The sequence below is a fragment of the Astatotilapia calliptera genome, chromosome 7, assembly GCF_900246225.1.
Source record: "Astatotilapia calliptera chromosome 7, fAstCal1.2, whole genome shotgun sequence".
NCBI lineage: Eukaryota > Metazoa > Chordata > Actinopteri > Cichliformes > Cichlidae > Astatotilapia > Astatotilapia calliptera.
In genome coordinates this window covers 21,052,437-21,072,106 of record NC_039308.1, presented here as the reverse complement: position 1 = coordinate 21,072,106, position 19,670 = coordinate 21,052,437, and the positions used below count along the sequence as shown (strand labels likewise).

Below are 19,670 nucleotides of genomic sequence, written 5' to 3'. Positions count from 1 at the left end.
TTTGTTTTCAGTGTTGTCAGTGAGAGGGGCCTTCATAAGAGACTTCTTTTTACAATGTGGAACTCCAACTCCAAAACAAGGTAACTGCTGGGAAAGTTAACGAAGGTGATGTTGCTGACGATAACGTGACAGTAAAAATTATATAATAATATAGTAATAATAATAATAATATAATAATGCCTTTTTATACTTGTGTTGAAATGTTGCACATTGGTGTTTCTACATCTTTGCAAAGGCACAACACTTCATGTATTATTTTATAATTAATGCTGCTGCCTGCAGTGTGTGTAGTGTTTTTCGTATCTGAGTCTGGCAGAGGGAATGTGTTACTCTCGCCTGCCTGCCTTAGCAGACTTAAGCTGAAACAGTGTCATTGCTGGGGATGGAGGACACATGGTTGAGTGAGTCACAAATTTCGTTGTGCAATGTTGTATTGAGAGGAAAGAAGAAAAGTGTTTCTGTTATTTTGGAAATGCTGAAGAAAACACTTCATGGCTCCTTCAAGCCTCTGCTGAAGAAAACAGTAAAAATCTTCACGCCAGTCTTCACAGCATTTTCCTTAAATGTCCTGTTTTCTGCATTAAAAACAAAACAAAAAACAGCCCAATATATATTTAGCAAGTATTCCAAAAGATGCAGTTGTTTTATATGCAAGGGGCAGACTTACATTAGTGGTCAAGTTCAGATCATGGAATGATTATAAAGATAAAGACCTTTTGGGAACAGTTTCTGGGACACAGATTAAGAGCGATTTTCGCATCTTTGGTAAGCAATTAAGCCTCATTCACACCAAATGTCTATATGGTATGAGGCCGGATAAAATCTCTGCCTGATTGCTTTGATATCTTTTTTATCTTTTAGTTATTTCTCAGATTCCAAGTGTAATTTTCCTCAACCGGTAGGCACTAAGCCCTCCTTCTGGCCAGGTATATCCATTAAGTTAAAGATTAGATGTTCTGATTTTCATTGTGCAGAACAGAGCCCGGGTTATTGAAGATTTACTTGCGTTTAGCAGGCTTTCTTAACACATGTAAACAGAAAGACATCTCATACAGAGCTGTGGATTCTTCAGATGCTCTGTAAAGCAAGGACAATGTTACAGTCCCCTGTAATAACCCAGGGCAGCATCTGTTCAGTGAATGCAGTCTGTCACTTCAGATGAACAACAATCATCTGACCGTTTTCTACAGTAGTTCAAGGATCTGTTGAGTCCAGTCTCATGCACTCAAGGGTATTTCATGTATTTATTTCATTCAAAGTAATATTCATATTTTTGCACATTAAAAAGATTGGTTTAGATCTTGTCAGTGCATCTGCAGACATGGTTCTGGTTGTTATTAGCAATCATATGTATGGCTTCCAGCTGCCTCTCATGTGTGATATAAACATACACAAAACGATACAAGGGACAGACAGAAATTCAGACAAGTGCTTGAATCACTCTTGGTTTGGACTGTTTGCGCATGTACATATTATAATCCTGCTTCTTTATTTTCTCTGTTCAAATTATTCTATTGTATCTAAAGAAAGTCTACATTGTACCAAATCTGCCTCGGGTGGCCTGCTGCCAGCACAGCAGAAATGTTTATTCGCAGCTGTGGCATGCTCTAAGCTTCACAGTGTTTCATCAGTGCTTGACTGTATAATTTTGAAAACAAAACAGAAGAAAAGAGATAAAAATACTGTAACAAAGACTCCTTTGGATGTGCTATAAGCATCTTTTATTTTCTTAAGTAATTTGTTTTGTAGAGTTAGTTGTGATGAATCTACAAAGTACCAATTTCTCATTATGACAGGTGGCTGGCAATACAATATTGTGTATATTGGGTGTTGATGTGAAAAGACCATCGCTCTCTCCTTTAGCACCAAGTCTTTAGCACTCATTTCAAAGGGATTTGTGACAACAATAAAAACCCACTTATATACCGTACATTTACATTATTAAATGTCCAACAAACAAAACAGCTTAGTACTCTTGTTTAACATCTATCACGAGATACAGATTGGAAAACAATTTCCAGTGATGCATTTGGTGCACTAATGAATATTTAAATATGTTTATCATAATAAAGGAAGGTGCCACGACTAGAGTGGTGAAGCAATTTGATCTGTTCTATACCATTTTGCACGCACCCTAATAGACTTTAGAGGAATATCTCTCATGTGCTTACACTGAGTCTCCATTCAGACACTTTTAGAAGCATTGTCTCTTATCAAGGTGTCTCAAATCAAAGATCACGATAAGTGTAAGCAATCACAATTACATCACTGAAACAACATTGGAACAATTACAACATTTTCTGATGTCACAAACTACAAAATTCTTCTTTACCAAAGGCAACCGTTTAACATACATAAAGACCTCATCTCATTTATCTGTATTTGTTTTTCTATTGTTTTCTCTTGTTCTAAACTAGTTGTAAAGCACTTTGGTCAACTTTATTTCTTTTAAATAAATGTGCTATAGAGCTAAATTTGATGTTGATATTGATAAAGACCAAATAACGATACAGCTCATATAATGTGGTAAAAAATAATATGCCAGTGTTAGTTAAGTATCTTTCAGTGGCAGAAACCATGAAACCAACATCGCTCACCACGTGTCTTCCTCCAAATGGTTTAAAAGTGGTCAGTGTTTTTTTTTCTTTCTTTGTTAAATACTCACAATGGTAACCACTGAAGATCAGAGGTGTACGACATGTCCTGTTTGTTTTTCGACAGTATTCAGTTATGCAATACTGTGCAAAAGTCTTGAGTCACCCTTCATTTCTTTGTAGTTTGCTAGGGATAAGGGAAATAGGAGCAGTGAGTTACTGACAGATATGCAAACATACATTAAGTACAGAGTTTTTACAATTCTAATGAGCCTGAAAGCCAATATTTAGTACGCCCACCTTTATTCTTCAACACAGCCTGATCTCTGCTAGGCAAGATGTCTTCTAATTTCTTTAAGTTGTCTTCTAGGATTGTTCTTTAGGCTTCTTGATATTCAGATATTCAGATATCTTCTTTGTTTTGTTATCTCTCAAGATGATCCCACACTGCTTCAATAATGTTGAGGTTAAGGTAGTGGGGAGGCCAATCCATGACTGATAGACTGTGAGTTTTTGTTCTGAGGCGGGATTTTTAAAGGTCCTTTCAGACCTTTAGCAAACCTCTACAATGTTCAGTGTTAAAGATTTACAACAAAGTCTGTCTCCTTGGAAGCAAAATACATTCTCACAGTACTGCCGCTATACTATCAAGGTGCTCCTGTCAGTGTAAATGAACGTACGGTATGCGCCCAAGTGTAAATACAGGATTTGAGACACAGAACAGCTCAAAGGTGTTTAGATAACAACGTATTTCCATAGCACGGACGATACAAGTTATTGCAAACTACTCGTTGGTTTTGGAGTTTTTGGTGGTTTTATGTTACATAACAAAAAATTGAATCTGTGGTTGAAGTGACAGATTTGTACCAGTGGGCGACTATACTGGTGAAAATGTCTCACAGAGCTGCCTCTGGATTCACTGGAAGTTGTGGTGGTTTTGGACACTAGCTTGTTTTACTGAGTGTAGCCAAGAATTGTTTCAGGTTTTCATTTGTGCTGACGAGCGGTTTGGCCATCCAAAATACGAGCAGCTGCATTACTGCTGTCCAGCTGTGAGGCTGTCAAGAGCTATTTTTCTGCTGTATGCATAATTAAACATCCATATTTCCTTCCACCACTACCATACACACACTGCTATAACTAAATTATATACATCAAATGTCAGTTATTGTTTCGTCTGCTTCCAACATCGCCGTTTCCTCTTTTGCTTCCTGTCTCATTATAAATGTGTGGATGTGGTACTGTGGACAGCGTTAGGCTCTACAAAATCTGATATCAAGATGAAGAAACAGTATAAACATTTAAAGACGCTCATTTCTTATGCCTCTATTATTTAATGGTTATGTAGAATAAAAAGCACATTTCAGGTGTCTGACCTGAGTTAGATGATACATGGGCTTCATTGGGGTGTAATAATAGATTTTTTTCTATTCAATCATTCTGTGTGTATCAGCAGGATAAGCACGCTGCTTGGCTGCATGAGCTTCGGTGTGCGCTCACTTATGGATCCAGACAAGGTAGGCTTAAACACTAAAGTAACAGATATACAGACATTCTGTAAATGGTTTCCTGTTCAACTTTCACTCTGCATCTCTGTGTGTCTGTCTATTAGACCATGAATTTAAGAGTTTAATTCAGTGTGAACGAATTCCAGTGACCTCAATAATTTATGAGGAAACACTTTAGGGTTACCAGTGTTAAAGCACAGCAGACTAGCCTGCAGATACTCGAGTGAAACACAGTTTGAGTCCTTCTCTCTTCTGAATTTTATGGGTCATACTCAAACAAGCACACATGCACTGCTTATTTAAGTCTCATGAAAATTAATGTCTGTCATTCAGTGAATCAGAGTTTTAAACCCCCTCCCCAAACAAACCCACATCCACCTGCAAATTCCAAGAGGACATAGTAGAGTATGGCCAAACAAAATATGATGTTGCATGTTGAGATTTCTGTGATGAAATTTCTTCTTTTTTTAAAGACAGCGACCCATACGGGCAAATATAAACAAGCAGTGTGTCTTAGGTGACCTTTAGACTCACTGGCTTTGATGACAAGAAGTCTGTGACTTTTCAGCCACAAGATAAAAAGGGACAAAGTTGGATTCTCTCATTGGTTTGTGTCTGAGCTGTCAAAAACGGCACATCCTGTTCTCATCGCACATACGCTGCTCAGCTGCTGCTGCTCTTCCCTGTGTGCTGAGCTTTGCTGGTGTGAGGACTGCGCAGTCTCACAGATACTAAAACATGATTAAGCGTATATTCCGGTGGTGCAGTTGGGCTGTGCTAGCACGCTCAGAATGGCAAAGCTAAATTGCTGAAGCTGTGCTTTGATAATGGATTAAGTATAATAATTCTAAGGCTGCTGTGACGCCATTAGTTCGGCAAGCATTTAATCATAAGCCCAAAAATAACAGGCCTCCTAGCCCTTGAGGCAAAGTCGGGGAATCACCAACCTCAGTGCGATCTGTTCTGCTGACGTACTGTTAATATCTGTACCACCGTTATTCTTGGTGGGATTAAGTGTTTCAGATTTCAGATGCTAACTAACTACTACTTGCCAGGCGAAAGGGAGAAAACAAATGGTCACAAATGCACAGCAAATACATTTTATTTAAATAGCGCCTTTCAAAGCACCCAAGGACACTGTACTGTACAGACAAAGTATGACACTTCATCCACACACCTACATGCTAACAGAGAAAAGCACTGGGCCTCAGTCTTTCTCCCAGAGCTGTCCCAAGTGTTAGCAGATAAATGTGAGGTCCAAAAGTTCAGTGGTGTTCTTTGGCTAAGTTGGTTTTCCTCCACCGAGCAGCATATCCCTATAACTGCTTTTCTTAGCTCTTTGCTTCACTGTTCAATTATTCAGCCCCAATTTATCCTTCTGTCTCTCCTCTGCCTTTGTAGATGTGCCTTTTTTTTCTTGAAGCAAACCACATATTTACATAAAAAGCCATGCTTTAGCGGGTAGTACAGTAACAAACAGTTGTTATGTAATACTTCTTTACTTGTATGTTATTACACAATTAAGCCTCCTTAATTAAGCCTCCTTAATTGTTTAAGGCAGATATGTATTTATTATAGCTTTGCTTAAAGGTACATATGCATAAGGTGCATAAGGTGACAATGAGGAAGCAGTTCAGCACCAACTTGAGGCTAAAAACCATCTTGCGTCTTTACTTCAGACTGTTAAATTCAAACTTTTAAAAGAAGCTAGCTGAGAAATAAGATTAGGAGAACAAGCATTAGAACCCCAGCAAGTCTTTTTTTGTAGTTTGACGAATGAAACAACAGAAAGAAATTGTGCTTTAGTCAAGCGAACATCTTCCTTCCTCTAACATTTATCCCAATGAATATTTAATTGGCTTAATATGCTAATGAGGGAGATTTATCTTTGAATCATAGGGAGTTATGTCTCTTCATCCTCCCTGACACATCCGTTATTCTCATCAGTTGTTTTTCATTCATCCTTTCCTACAAGCCTTTCCGTTTCTCTCCTCTTGGTTTATTTCAGAAGTGTTTGGGGCCTTACGAGCGTTGGCTGCTTAACTTGCCTGTCACATCTTGTCATTTGTTTGCACCCTTTTGCCACATCGTGCTTTTTTTACATCTCTTACGTTTCCTACCTTCTCTTTTCATCTCCCTCTTGACTAACAGCTCTGTTGCTCCCACTCTTTCGCCTTTCTCACATGTACAGGGGAATATTGAACGACGGCACAAATCCCTCTCTGACTTTGAGGACATATGCCCTCCCCCTTCTTTCATACGAGTCCCTGCCCGTCCTCCTCCTCGTCCCGCAGCCTGCAGAAATCTGTCCACTCAGATAAGATGCTTTCAAAATGGAGATTATTGTCACTGTTCATTGCGTCACATTATTTTGTACAAAAAGAGAAGGCTGGCAGTGTATGTGAGTGTGTGTGTGTTGTAATATATGTGCGACACAGTAAAATGATTATAGACTACAGTAGTGTTGCTTTGTTTGTAAGACAGCGCCCACATCATCGGGATTACAAAACAGGTTTTATTTAACGTGCATGCAGCAGTAGAAAATATGTAACACATATGAGCACACACACACATGCGTACACTCCCATGCCATCTGGTTCACAGGGCACTAGTGAAGACGTAGGGGCATCAGCTGTTAGTGTAAACATTACAAGCGGTGAGTTTATGCACATTTAGCCCTGGAGGAACAACCAAACTGGTTTGCACTCGTTTTGGTTTTTGTCTGTTTTTGATTTTATGTACAACATTTTGATGTTGTCACATTGATGATGAGACATGCACTCACAAACATATATACACACAGTCAATCATTGCGTGTGTGTGCTCTAGGAAGTTCAAGGTTGGTACTACCTACTCGGAGAGGAGCAGGGGAGGAAGCAGCATCTTAAAGTACCCACACAACGCAACACTGGTAAGTTGTCATTTATGAGGTCAGGACACTGATGAGTACAGTGATTACTTATATGTGGGCAGTCAGCAAACCTATGTTTGTTTTATGTTTACTTTAGTTCTTTACTTGATTATCCAGCAAACAGGCCCTGTGTGCATGAAATCAAATGTTGACCTCAGTAATTTAGGCCATGCTGTCAGATATAAATATAGAGAAGAAGATTAATTAAGGCCACTTAAAATGATTTTTCCCCCCAAATTCTGAGATTAAAATCCAAATTACGACTTTAATAAAAATGATTTTTTTTTTTGAGAACAACAAACAAATCAAACATCTGAGATTAATGTCATCCTGACTGATTGCTGGAATTCTGAACTCAGAATTTGGTTAGACTTTTAAGAAGCATTATTATTATTATATTAGAATTAAAACTAGTTTTTTCACTCCAAAATCAGAATTTTAAACCAACAGAAAAACAAAAATATGTTTGAAATATGTTTTTTTTTCAGTTTCCCTAATCCTCTCACATATAAGTACATATTGTTTCAGTTTCTCTAAGTAACACGTTTTTTGTTAAAATTAAACCCTGACTTATTAAATCTCAACCAGTGAAAACACCATTAAAGTTGGTAAAAGTATAGAAAATAAATGTGACATAAGAATAAAATTATTCTCATGGCCAGTGTACGAAGGTTAAACAGGGCCACTTATTCTTATACATACGTGTGTGCTAGTCTCACAGCTCGGGGTCTTCATCTGTCTTCAGATTGGGAGGCTGGGGATGCGAGGGATTAAGAGAGTCAAAGAGAGGGATTGGAAGAGCGAACGAGGGAAAGACAGGGAGAGAGTGGGAAGGAGGGAGGGGTCTGGATGAAACCCTGACGTGTCACAGTTGCCAGAGTGAGAGAGAGAGAGAGAGAGAGGGGGAGAGAGACAGGGCGCTCCGATACCATTCGCTGCTGGAGTGGATCCCCCCCTTACACATCCAACACACACACACATACACACAGACACTCGCACACCCCGCTCACAGACACATTTGTTTGGAAATCTATTTTTTCTCTTCTCACCACCTTTGAGTGCTCCTTCTCTTCCTACTTATGTTTGCACTCACTCGTAGTTGGTGCTGCTGGTGGTGTGTGCATGTTGGAGTGATGCTTCTCTGTGCCAGCCATGAGAGCAGCCTAGAATAGGTGAGTAGTCCGTGTTGTCATACTTGACTGTACTCACTTTACATGTATTCTGAAGTTGCACGTTATGTTGGAAACAGCACTGCATTTGCCGCGTGGACCAGCGTGGCTTGTTTTGAGGATGCTGCAGAGATGTGTGCGATCTCCCCTAACTTCTTTCTCCTTCTTAAATATACTTCCCACATTTTTAGACATTTTTTTCTTTTATACCTTCTTTTGTGCCCTTGTTCCTCTTCTGTGTGCTTCTTTGGTTGCTCATATTACTTTTAATCTCTCTTTGTTACTGTGCGTGTGATCATAATCTGTCAATTCTCATCTAATTTTCTCGTGCTGGGCTAAAGTGGTCGCTCCACTGGGGAACCTTTAAGGAGCTTAGTTTTCCCTTTCAGTGGATTAGTAATACTGGGATGGAGTCCCCAGTATCATTGTGACCCCATCTCTTTTGTACACACTTGCACAAACCTTTCACATCAGCACACAGAGCTACACATACTCTTGTTCACCCCCAACAACACTCGCCTTCTCCTCTCTCAGTGATGCTGCCAACTTTCCTTTTTCATATTCACGTTCTGGGTTATGAGAATGACGGTGATATCGTGAGACGTTAGCTAACCTATCGCAATTTATACCACTTGGCTGAACTAGGCTAATCTGCCTCATGCAACTTTAAAATTAGTTTTATGCTGCTGTAGATGGAACTGGGGCATCAGATTGGGTAATACTCAGGCATCAGGAAACCATTACCAACCTTGCATGAGGGAATCCTGACTTGTGCTCATAGGCAAATTGTTCTTTTTGGGGTTTGCAAACTGGGAGGTTTTTTTTTTAAATTTAGCCAAACCAGAAATAGATGTTGAGAAAGAGCTATTTAGGAAGTTTCAACATCTTTATTTCACAGCACATTACTTCAAAAACGAGAAAGGAAAAAAGAAAGAAAGAGAGAACGAAGTAAAAACTGCATGTTTGCATGAGTGAGTGTAGACCGTTTTCGTCTTTTCCACTGGCAATATTGCCCCGCTCCTGTCTCAACTGATCTGTGTTTGTGTGTTTGTGTGAGTGGAAGTGCACACTCATGAATGCACTCGTGCATTGCCAGCTGGCAGAATGTAGGCCATGGAGGCACTGCTGCAGCGTGACATACACTAACATGGGAATGACCCGAGCCTCATTCATTACAATATCACTCAGCGTGCTTCCATCTTCTCCCTATTTCTCTCCCCCCTCTGTTCTCGGCCATTTTTATTTTGTGCCTTTCACACTGATTATTCATGTGTTTTTTGAATATCCTTTCGCCTCATTTTCTCTGTCAGTTTCATTTCACACATCTCTGTCACACTTGTATTTTTGTACACTTGTCCCCGTGTTTTCTCTGATTTCCCTGTTTGTTATTCACTATGACGTCTCTGCCATTTGTCTTCTGTTTTGTCTTTTACCTCATTCGGAGGCAAATCATTATAAGGCTTTTACTAAATAACTTGTTTGTATCACTGCTTTGAATTTTATACAGTACAGCATATCCTTAATGAAGACCCTGAAATAATAGGATTGGGGTGGGGCATACAGAGAGTTTTGGCAGGCTCACCCTATTCTTGTAAAGCTTTGGACTCAAGGCCAATTTGTCATTTTACTGCATGTCATCATGTTTCTTTTCTTACTCTCTAAGTCTCTCTGTCTGCTGGTGTCTTAGAAGCCTAACAATGTAGAAACAACATCCTTCACTGTATTTGATTATTTTCCGGGAGCAGATTGTTACTGTCTGTTCGTGTTGAAAAGTTTCTGTCGTTCTCAAAGTGAAAGCTGAGTTAAAAGACAACCTTGAGGTTGACGATTGTTTTTGCATATTTATTTCAAAGTCAGAGTAATGTTTTTGTTGTAACTGGGTGCCAGCTGTAGTTGTTTGTGAGTTGTCGTTGGTTGATGAAATCGGTCATCATGTTATGGCCGCCTGCGTGCACTCTTTCAACAGGCAGGGCAGTGGGCGTTATACAAGGGTGAGTCAAACCGTGCAGTGTAAATATTTTATTCCTACTGATACAGTATAAAAGGTAAACAAAATAGAGAGAAAATAGGAAAGATCAAATGTTTTATCTGAGAAATTGCACGACTTTTTGAAAAATATGAACTCATTTTGATTTCGATGCAGCAAAGTTTGAGATGGGGGGCAACAAAAGGCTGGAAATGTAAGTGGTACAAAAAGTGTAATGTTGTTCAATGTAAAATTATGAAGACCTTGAAAATTTCATTATGTACAGTGGATAATGTCATCAACAGATTCAGAGAATCTGGAGAGAGTGAAAGTTACAAGGCCAAAGATTAGTGTTGGATGCATGTGATCTTTGGGCCCTCAGCTAGCACTTCATCAAAAACAGGCATGATGCTGTTATGGAAATCACTGCATGGGATCAGGAACACTTCCAGAAATAATCTTCTGTGAACACAGTTTACCGTGCCATCCACAAATCCAGGTTAAAGCTCCATCATGCAAAGAAGAAGCCTTATGTGAACGTGATCCAGAAACACAGCGCCTTCTGTTGACAGCTCATTTAATATGGACTGAGGCAAAGTGGAAAACCGTTCTGTGAACGCTGTGTCCTCTAGAATAAAAGTGAGAGGGCACACCCGACTTGTTTTGAGTGCTGAATTCAAAGGCTGCACCTCTGATGGTATGAGGGTGAATTAGAGCCTATGAAATTGGCAGCTTACACATCTGGAAACCCACCAGCAATGCTGAAAAGTATATAAATGCTGTAGAGCAATGTATGCTTGCATCCAGATGTTGGTTTTTTCAGGGTTTATGACGTTATTCATTGTTGTATGTAAAAAAAAACAACAACCCAAAAACCAAGCAAATATTTTGGTTAAACTTAAGAATTCAACTTTAGCTACAAAAGAAAAGTTAATAGCACCCAAACTCTATGCTTACTTGCTTTGCTGTTTAACTCCACTTAAGAAAAAGTCTCTTATCTGACTTTTGTGTTGTGGAAAATGTGCTTAGTCTGACAAACTTGTTGTATATTTGCATAGTAATGCAAAATTTCCTTTTTAGGTAATTTTGTCAAACCAGTCTAAACAGTTTGAAGACTGAGCTGATCAGAAGCTGAGATCAGAAGCTGCTCTTGACTTCAAAGGCAGTGCATGTTAACAGCTACGCTCCAATAATGCCACAATACCAAATTCACTTTGAAAGAATGTCGCAGTTTATTAACAAACCTCTTCTGTTGAAACAAGCATTTTACTGGTCAGCAAGTTAATCCATGTTAATGTCCACAGACTCTCACCAGAGGTGCACAGTTTGGATCAGTGTGTCTGACTAATCCCTCGCTCAGAGACCTGTGCCATCGCAGAGCCTTGGCTGTGCCAGGCCAAATCCGTGGATGCAGAAATATGCTAAACATCCATTCACTTTTTTTAAAAACATATTTACACGAATCAAAAAGGTATTAAAAAACGGCCACAGTAGAGAGACTATTTGGAATCATAGTTTGACAATCTAAGTATCAGATTGTCCGAATTTTTGCTTCCTTTACTTTGTTGGCAGGGACAGAATTTTCTCATGAATGCTTCCACAACAAAATCTATCCATCGCTTTGCGTTGACAGCTAATTACACTGTAGGGCTTCAACAAAAAGGCTGCCATCTTAACTTCGGTTAAGATGAGTTGAGAAGCTGTGCATGAATGGCAGCTAAACAACTTTTTGTGAGATGAGGCGTGATACCTGATGTATCCAGAGCTTATCCTCTAAATACGTGGTTGATACATTTATGTGAGATGAAACACAAAAACACAAAATAAGGAATGTGTTACTTTGGTGCTTTAAACCATACCTCTGCATTTATTGATTAATATTAAGAAAGAAGCAAAAAAATCTCATACTTCTGCTTTTTTTTTTTTTTTAGCTTGAGCGCAGTGTGTCAATAGAGACAGCTGACCCAGAGTGACATGTATGTGTGTGTGCTTTTGACCATGGGTAATGCACTTGCCTCCAACAAGCTTACGATGTGGGTCAGGTGGTCTGTATGTCCGTGAAAGCAAAAAATAGCGGAGCACCCTCTGGGTTTGTGCTTAATAAGTGTGTCATCTGCATCATACTCACATTTGTTTCACTGTTTTAGGATAGACGAACGGGGACCCAGACAAAGTGCACAAGCGTACATAAACACTGCCAAGCTTTCCCAGATGGCACGCCGCGCCTTTAGATCAGCAGATTAAAACGGACACTGTGTGATTATAAACGTATATTGGAGGGGGGTGGGCATGAGTGTGGGGGGGGGGGAAGTGTGTTTGCTGTATATTTGTTCTGGTCAACACTGGCGAGGAGTTTGCGTGTGTGCACGATCTTTGCAAGGTTGTGTACTGAATGTTTGACGGGCCATACATCTGCCGCGCGCTTTGAAGGGTGAACCTGACCCTAGGCTTACAGCTGCTTGAGCTTGAATGAAGCACTTGACCCCAATGGCTCCAATCGGCGCTACACATTGTGCTGTGTTGACACTGTTGGCTGTTATTTAACCCACACAATAAGACAAAGGTGAAATGAAAGTCACATTTGATGGATGAAAGCTGCCATCATAAAATCACTGCTTATTTAAATCCCTGCTCAGGTTTGAATTGGATGAAGTGAGGTTACCAAACTTTTTGACCTGACTGCAAGAATGTTTCTCAGAAAACTGACTGACCTGACGTGAAAGAGCAAAGCTATCGTGAATAAAATTAATTCCACTGAGCTAATTTAGTTTTGCGGTCCTGGTATTGAGAGCTTTGAGCACAACAGAGGTATCACTAACAGTATGTCACACAAGTCAATATATCCACTGAGGGAAAAGGCCTGTAATAAAAGTGTAGTCTCTCCCACCTAACTTGTCACATAATGACACTAATAAGAGGTGCAGACAGATGCATGCACAGTCTGACCGTGGGTGTGTTTGGCATTTAGTTGCATCCCAACCATGAATCTCTGCAGCCTACTAATACCATGGAGTTCAATCTAAAGTGGGCGGACACTGCTGGGGTCAGAGGCAAGAAACTGAGATGGCACATGTACATGAAGTAAATCTGAATTAATTTGATAGGCAGGCATGTCGGGTCTGCAGAAAGTAGGCAGAAGTAAGTGAACGAGATGGGAGGAAGCCGACAAGCTCTGTGGATTGTCTCATATCAGCATACTGACAGGTCTGACAGTGCTCAAAAAAAGGAAAGCAACACTTTTTAAAGTAAAGCATCAAGTTCAATTCAATTCAATTCAATTCAATTTTATTTATATAGCACCAAATCACAACATAAGTCGCCTCAAGGTGCTTCATAGATACAGAGAAAAACCCAACAATCATATGACCCCCTATGAGCAAGCACTTTGGCAACAGTGGGAAGGAAAAACTCCCTTTTAACAGGAAGAAACCTCCGGCAGAACCAGGCTCAGGGAGGGGCGGCCATCTGCTGCGACCGGTTGGGGTGAGAGAAGGAAGACAGGATAAAAGACATGCTGTGGAAGAGAGACAGAGGTTAATAACAGATATGATTCAATGCAGAGAGGTCTGTTAATACATAGTGAGTGAGAAAGGTGACTGGAAAGGAAAAACTCAATGCATCATGGGAATCCCCCGGCAGCCTACGTCTATTGCAGCATAACTAAGGGAGGATTCAGGGTCACCTGGTCCAGCCCTAACTATATGCTTTAGCAAAAAGGAAAGTTTTAAGCCTAATCTTAAAAGTAGAGATAGTGTCTGTCTCCCGAATCCAAACTGGAAGCTGGTTCCACAGAAGAGAGGCCTGAAAACTGAAGGCTCTCCCTCCCATTCTACTTTTAAATACTCTAGGAACAACAAGTAGGCCTGCAGTGTGAGAGCGAAGTGCTCTAATAGGGTGATATGGTACTGTAGCCGCTAAGACTGGTGGACCTAAATCTTCACCACCACCACGTCTGGTATACATACAAGCGAAAAAGGGGAGTGGGTGGGTCAGCGCACAGGGCACAGAAACTAAGCTGGCTTCAAACACCATTTATTTCCATAAAACAAACACAGCCAGAGTCACAAATACAAGATAAAATTCCCCGTATACAATAAAAATAGTGTTGCAACCCGCTAAAAACCCTGCCGGCAGAAATAACTATACAATATTAAAACAAGGCTAAAACATGTTTTCCATATACTAAAATTACTCTCCCATAGTCCCATAATCCCACAGTCCAGCCACACCTGGGCGAATGGTCCTTATATGAAGGAGACAGGAGAGGAACTTCTCGTCCAGTATGGTAAAACTCGTCAGCAACAGACCAGGGAGGTCTCCTATCGCAGACCTGTTTTTCAGCGTCACTCTGAGACAGGATATTTCTAATTTTAGAGATGTTGCGCAAATGGAAGAACGCAGTCTTACATATTTGTTTAATATGTGCATTGAAGGACATGTCCTGGTCAAAAGTCAGTTAAACGTCTGGGATATTGATCCAGCCAGTTAAGTAGCAGAGGGGGTTGTTGATCAGTATCAGCTGTGTTGGTGGTAATAAAATTAACAACATGTGCACTAGAGGGGAGACAATGAGACAATGGGTTTAGAGTTGGAAGACATTTTTGACACTTTCTCCCTCCTCATTTTCACCAGTTTTGCATTAGACTCAGGTCAGTGTCACTATTGGTGGCATGAGGCGATATGCGGAACTCCTCCGGGATGGCACATCAACACATGCCATCGCCAGAAGGTTTGCTGTGTCTCCCTGCACAGTCTCAAGAGCATGGGGGAGATTCCAGGAGACAGGCGGTTACTCTAGGAGAGCTGATGGGTACACACATTCTGGAATCAAATAAAGAAAAAACAAAATAAGAAAGGAAACCTTTTCAAACTTGTACTAAGACAAGCACATCCCAAAAAAAGGAAAAGGGAGTAGTAGTGTTTTGGGGGCACAGTGTTAAAACACAGTAGTGCTAAGAGGTAGCCAATTTTCCAGCTCTCTCACCAACTAAGTATAACAGGCGTAAAAGGAAGCTTAAGCTGGTTCTAAGCAATACTGTAATTGTCTTGTAATTGTCTTTGGGGTTCAGTAGGACTGCAGCTACATATCTGTACGTCTCTTATGGGCACACCTGACTTCTTTAAAAGATTCTGAGCCATTTATGACTCACACCTTCCATGTCACTTTATACCATGTTTCCCCTCACACAAAATTGAAAAATAACCCTGGCAAAAAAGCAAAGGAAGTGCCTTCCAACAGCTTCACCCAATTATATGTAGTTTTCAGGGATTTTTTGTTCTTTTATTTTCATTCTGTTTCCATCATGTTCGGCCAAAATGCACATCACTTGTGACTTTGTTAAGTTTTCCCTACTGGCAGCAAAACACAGGATAACCTGCTCTTGACTATGATGAAAGCTTTCCCTGCTTTCTTTACGTACATTGGCTAAAAGCCTGACTTTGGAAAAGTGTATTGCAGGCTACAGCCAATCAGAATGTGGGCCACTGTCTCAATATGTGGAACGGGGGGACAAGGAATAAAAATGATGTGCACTCCCTCTATAAAGTGGGACACCTGGTCACCCTAGTGTACACAGACGCTGTAGTTGGGTCAGAGTTGTGAATTTGAACTTTTTGTTTCATCTTAACAATAAAACTACTTTAAACACATATTAACTAAATTCCTCTCCACCAATTCCCATTTTAGTTTATATGGAGGAAGCAGCTTGTGCACAGGAGGTGACAGGAGAAGTAGATCTGTCACAGAAAGACTTTTCTGATTCACGTGTTCATTAGTACTGTTGATGATCTTTTTGGTTTAACTATTTTACTTTATAATAACATTATTGCTCATTTATAGCAGTCGTTTTTAAAAGTCACATTATAACGCTTGTCAAGTTAAACAAATGTAGACAGATTATAAAATCAATGTAGACGATTGCAAGGAAACCTTTAAAAAAAATGCAATAATGTATTATGCCAGCAATGTGCATTAAACCAAAAAGCCAATAACAGGAATTAATACACCAAATGCAGTATAGAATAAACATAAAATAACTCCAAATATCATCAAAGTATCCAGTGCTGTAAAAAAGTGTAACACTATTACTGCTGAAGATGATGAAGATGCTGTTGAATTTCTTGAATTTGTAGGCACTATTCAAACTGGAGATTTCTAGGGACTTTTTAAAAATCCCAAGCTCTAAACATTTCTATGTTTTTTCTCCTTAAATCCTTTCTCCCCCCAATCTGAATCAGGGACAATCAGGCAACACTGAATCAACAGCCATCTGACATAATCCTTTCTGGCTTTCTTCCCTTGCTCAGGACAGAAACAGGAAATGAAATGTGTCTGTCATTACTGTCCGGCTGACCAGAGGGCCCAGAAGTAATCATATTGTCTTATTCAATCTGGCATCGTGCAATAATCGTGAGTGGGTTGCTCAGCTGTTGCTGAGGTCAAGAAGAATTAGGTCAACACTCACCTTCTGTTTTAGAAATATGTATTATTCTTGTGTGATTTTTAAAATGTGTCTTTTTCTGTTTTTTCTGGTATTTATCGTTTCTGAGCAAACACACAATTCATTTGCTGCACATCTATTTAGAAGACTATTTCTAAAAAAGTTAGGATGCTGTGTAAAATCTAAATCCCATAAATTGATATTTTATTCACAATAGAATGTGAAAATGACAAAATGTGTCATTTTAAGAAAAGTATTGCCGCATATTGATTTTGATTTTGGCAACATGTCACATAAAAGCTGGGCCAGTGTTTACTGTTGTGTAGTATCCCCTCTTTTTTTAACAACAGTGCATAAATGTCTGGAAATGGAGGAGACCAGCTGCTGGACTTTTGGGCGAGGATGTTCTCTCTTTTCTTCATTTATTGACGCACCAGTTGGTGAAAGATCTGGACAACCATGCCTTGTAATAGATGCAGTATGTAGTTTAACATTGTCTTGATGAAATATGCAAAAGACTGAAAAAGACAACATCTGGATGGGATGTGCCTTTCAAGATTGATGTTGCCTTTCCTTAGCCATCTTCTGATGGCTGCATTGAGCACGGCAACATGCTATGTCACAAAAACTGGTTTCTTGAAAATTACAATGTACACTGTACTCAAATGACAGTCATCAGATCTCAGTCCAGTAGAGCGCCTGTGGTATGTGGTGTAATATTTCCAGCACCTTGTTGAATCTGCGCCACAAATAATTAAAGCACAAATAGTTAAAACAGTTCTGAAGACAAAAAGAGGTTCAACATAGTACTATCACTGTGTAACTAATAAAGTGTCCAGTAAGTGTATTTGCAAAAAGGAATATAGCCTTTATGTTCTTACAGATGTATTGCTGTAGTCTACCTAAGGCTTCATGTTACTTTTTAATGTAATTTTGTCATGCAATCAAACAGAATAGCTAAAGAGTTAAAACAGACGGTGATAGATCATTAACATTGCCCCCAATGCAATGGAAATGTGATTAAAACATGAATAAAAAGTTTTGTTTTCTGTTAAGCTCAATATTGTGGGCAGGACTTAAGCTGAAACGTTTCTTTGTTGGCCAGCCTCAGTAGGAGTGACAGCTAGGCAGCGTCTTTATATAGGAAACAGGAGAGGGAGGGTGTGAAGAACAAAAGTGGATAAGACTGTACACTCACTGTAGTCGCTGTACAGTACAGTCACTGTACAAGGTGTTTATAACCTCTGTCTAACAGCAAGGATGATGTTGTTTGAATTGTATGGTTTATATTTTTTCATATTATTTTGCTGACCTCTAGTTACTTATGTGCACTTTTACCCCTTTACAAGATAACAGAGAAAGAAAAGCATCTTCAAGCACCAGTTAGTAAATGAATACGGTGTGAAATTGTGCATTATAATAGGTAATAATCTTCTGACTTTTGAAAGTCCTCTCATTTAGTGGTTGTAGATGTTTTTGAACCTCTCACTCTGATTGAGTAGAAATGGTTTTTTTTTTTTTTGCATCTCAAGGCTTATGTCAGCTCAACAGAAACAAAGGTTTTAGGTTTGTAAACAAAATATATACATAATATAATATATGGCACATTTGTCTTATTATAATGACACTATCATAAAGTTAGCCTTCGTTTTCAACAGAAAGTTTTGTTATATAGAAATCTCATCCACCGTCTGTAGAGATTATTCTTAAAAATAAAGATGTTATTATCTGTTGAAATCTGTGGCAGAAATGTCACTGTGCTTTCTTTCAGTGTGATGACAGGAATGGCTCTGAATAGATAATGACTCTCAATGTCCAGTTTCTCAGAAAAGTGAAAAACTGCCATAGGGACAGTTTCAAACCTTAGGTTTTGAGTTTTTGTTTTTTGGAGCCAGAAGTGACCAGATCTGGACACACAAGTACACTAGTATCCCTTAGCATAATATATGAGTTACTTTATATACAGAAAATTGATATATCAGGTATTTAGTTTTGGGTTGTATTGGCTTGCTGAATATTGATATATGTCAATAGCAATACTTTGTTCTTTTAAATGTTTGAAATAAACTAAGAGGGCAGAATATAAATGGCCTGCATTTGTATAGCGCTTTTCTAGTCCATAGGACCCCAAAGCGCTTTACACTACATTCAGTCATTCACCCATTCACACACAGGCGATGGCAAGCTACATTGTAGCCACAGCTGCCCTGGGGCGTACTGACAGAGGCGAGGCTGCCGGACACAGGCGCCACCGGGCCCTCTGACCACCACCAGTAGGCAAACACGGGGTTAGTATCTTGCCCAAGGATATTTGGCATGCAGCCAGGATGCAGCCTGGGATCGAACCACCGACCTTTTGATTAGTGGCTGACCTGCTCTGCCACCTGAGCTACAGCCACCCCTACTCCAGAATAGTGGAGATGCAGGACAGCTACAAGTACCTGGGTATCCTACAGGCTAACGGGGACCAGGATAAAGAAGCACAAAGGTCAACAGAAGCCAAATACCTCCAGAAGATATGACAGGTACTGGGAAACCAGTTCAGCAGGAGGAGAGTTCAGCAGGAGGAGTAAACTCCAAGCCATCAGTGCATGCACCCTATTGACCATTTGGTACCCAGCTGGAATAATAAGCTGACAATAAGAGGAAGTAGATGCCACCAATGTCAAGACCCCTAAACTCCTCACAATGCATGGAGGTCTACACCCAACATCCAGGATTCTTAGGCTCGAAAAACTATGGAAATAGGAAGAATGAGCATTAGTGAGTGCCAGAACCTCAATCCAGGAATAATCTAGGAAGAAATGTGAAGTGTTCACGAATACAGGTAGATGGCTATCAGGAAAAGGCTGACATAAACACTTTCTATGCTCGCTTCGAGGCTGCAGCTAAGGTCTCCAACAATGCTAGTGTTAGCGGCGCTAACGGCTGCAGACAGGAAGATACTGCCAGCACCGGAAACGTGCTCGTCATCTCCGAGCATGAAGTAAGGAGAGCCTTCAAGAGAGTGAACACCAGGAAAGCAGCAGGACCAGACGGCATCCCAGGTCGTATCCTCAGAGACTGCGCATACCAGCTAGCT

At 40.0% G+C, this 19,670-nt stretch overlaps 1 protein-coding gene across 1 annotated transcript in view; it reads left to right on the top strand.

The window, feature by feature from the left end:
* rgs3a (regulator of G protein signaling 3a) overlaps positions 1–19,670 on the top strand; it is a 156,984-nt gene that overhangs the window by 25,705 nt on the left and 111,609 nt on the right. Inside the window, exons 5-7 of the mRNA XM_026173696.1 lie at positions 12–80; positions 4,051–4,111; positions 6,932–7,013. Of these exons, the coding sequence (XP_026029481.1) occupies positions 12–80; positions 4,051–4,111; positions 6,932–7,013 (212 nt within the window). The remainder of the gene's footprint in view (positions 1–11; positions 81–4,050; positions 4,112–6,931; positions 7,014–19,670) is intronic.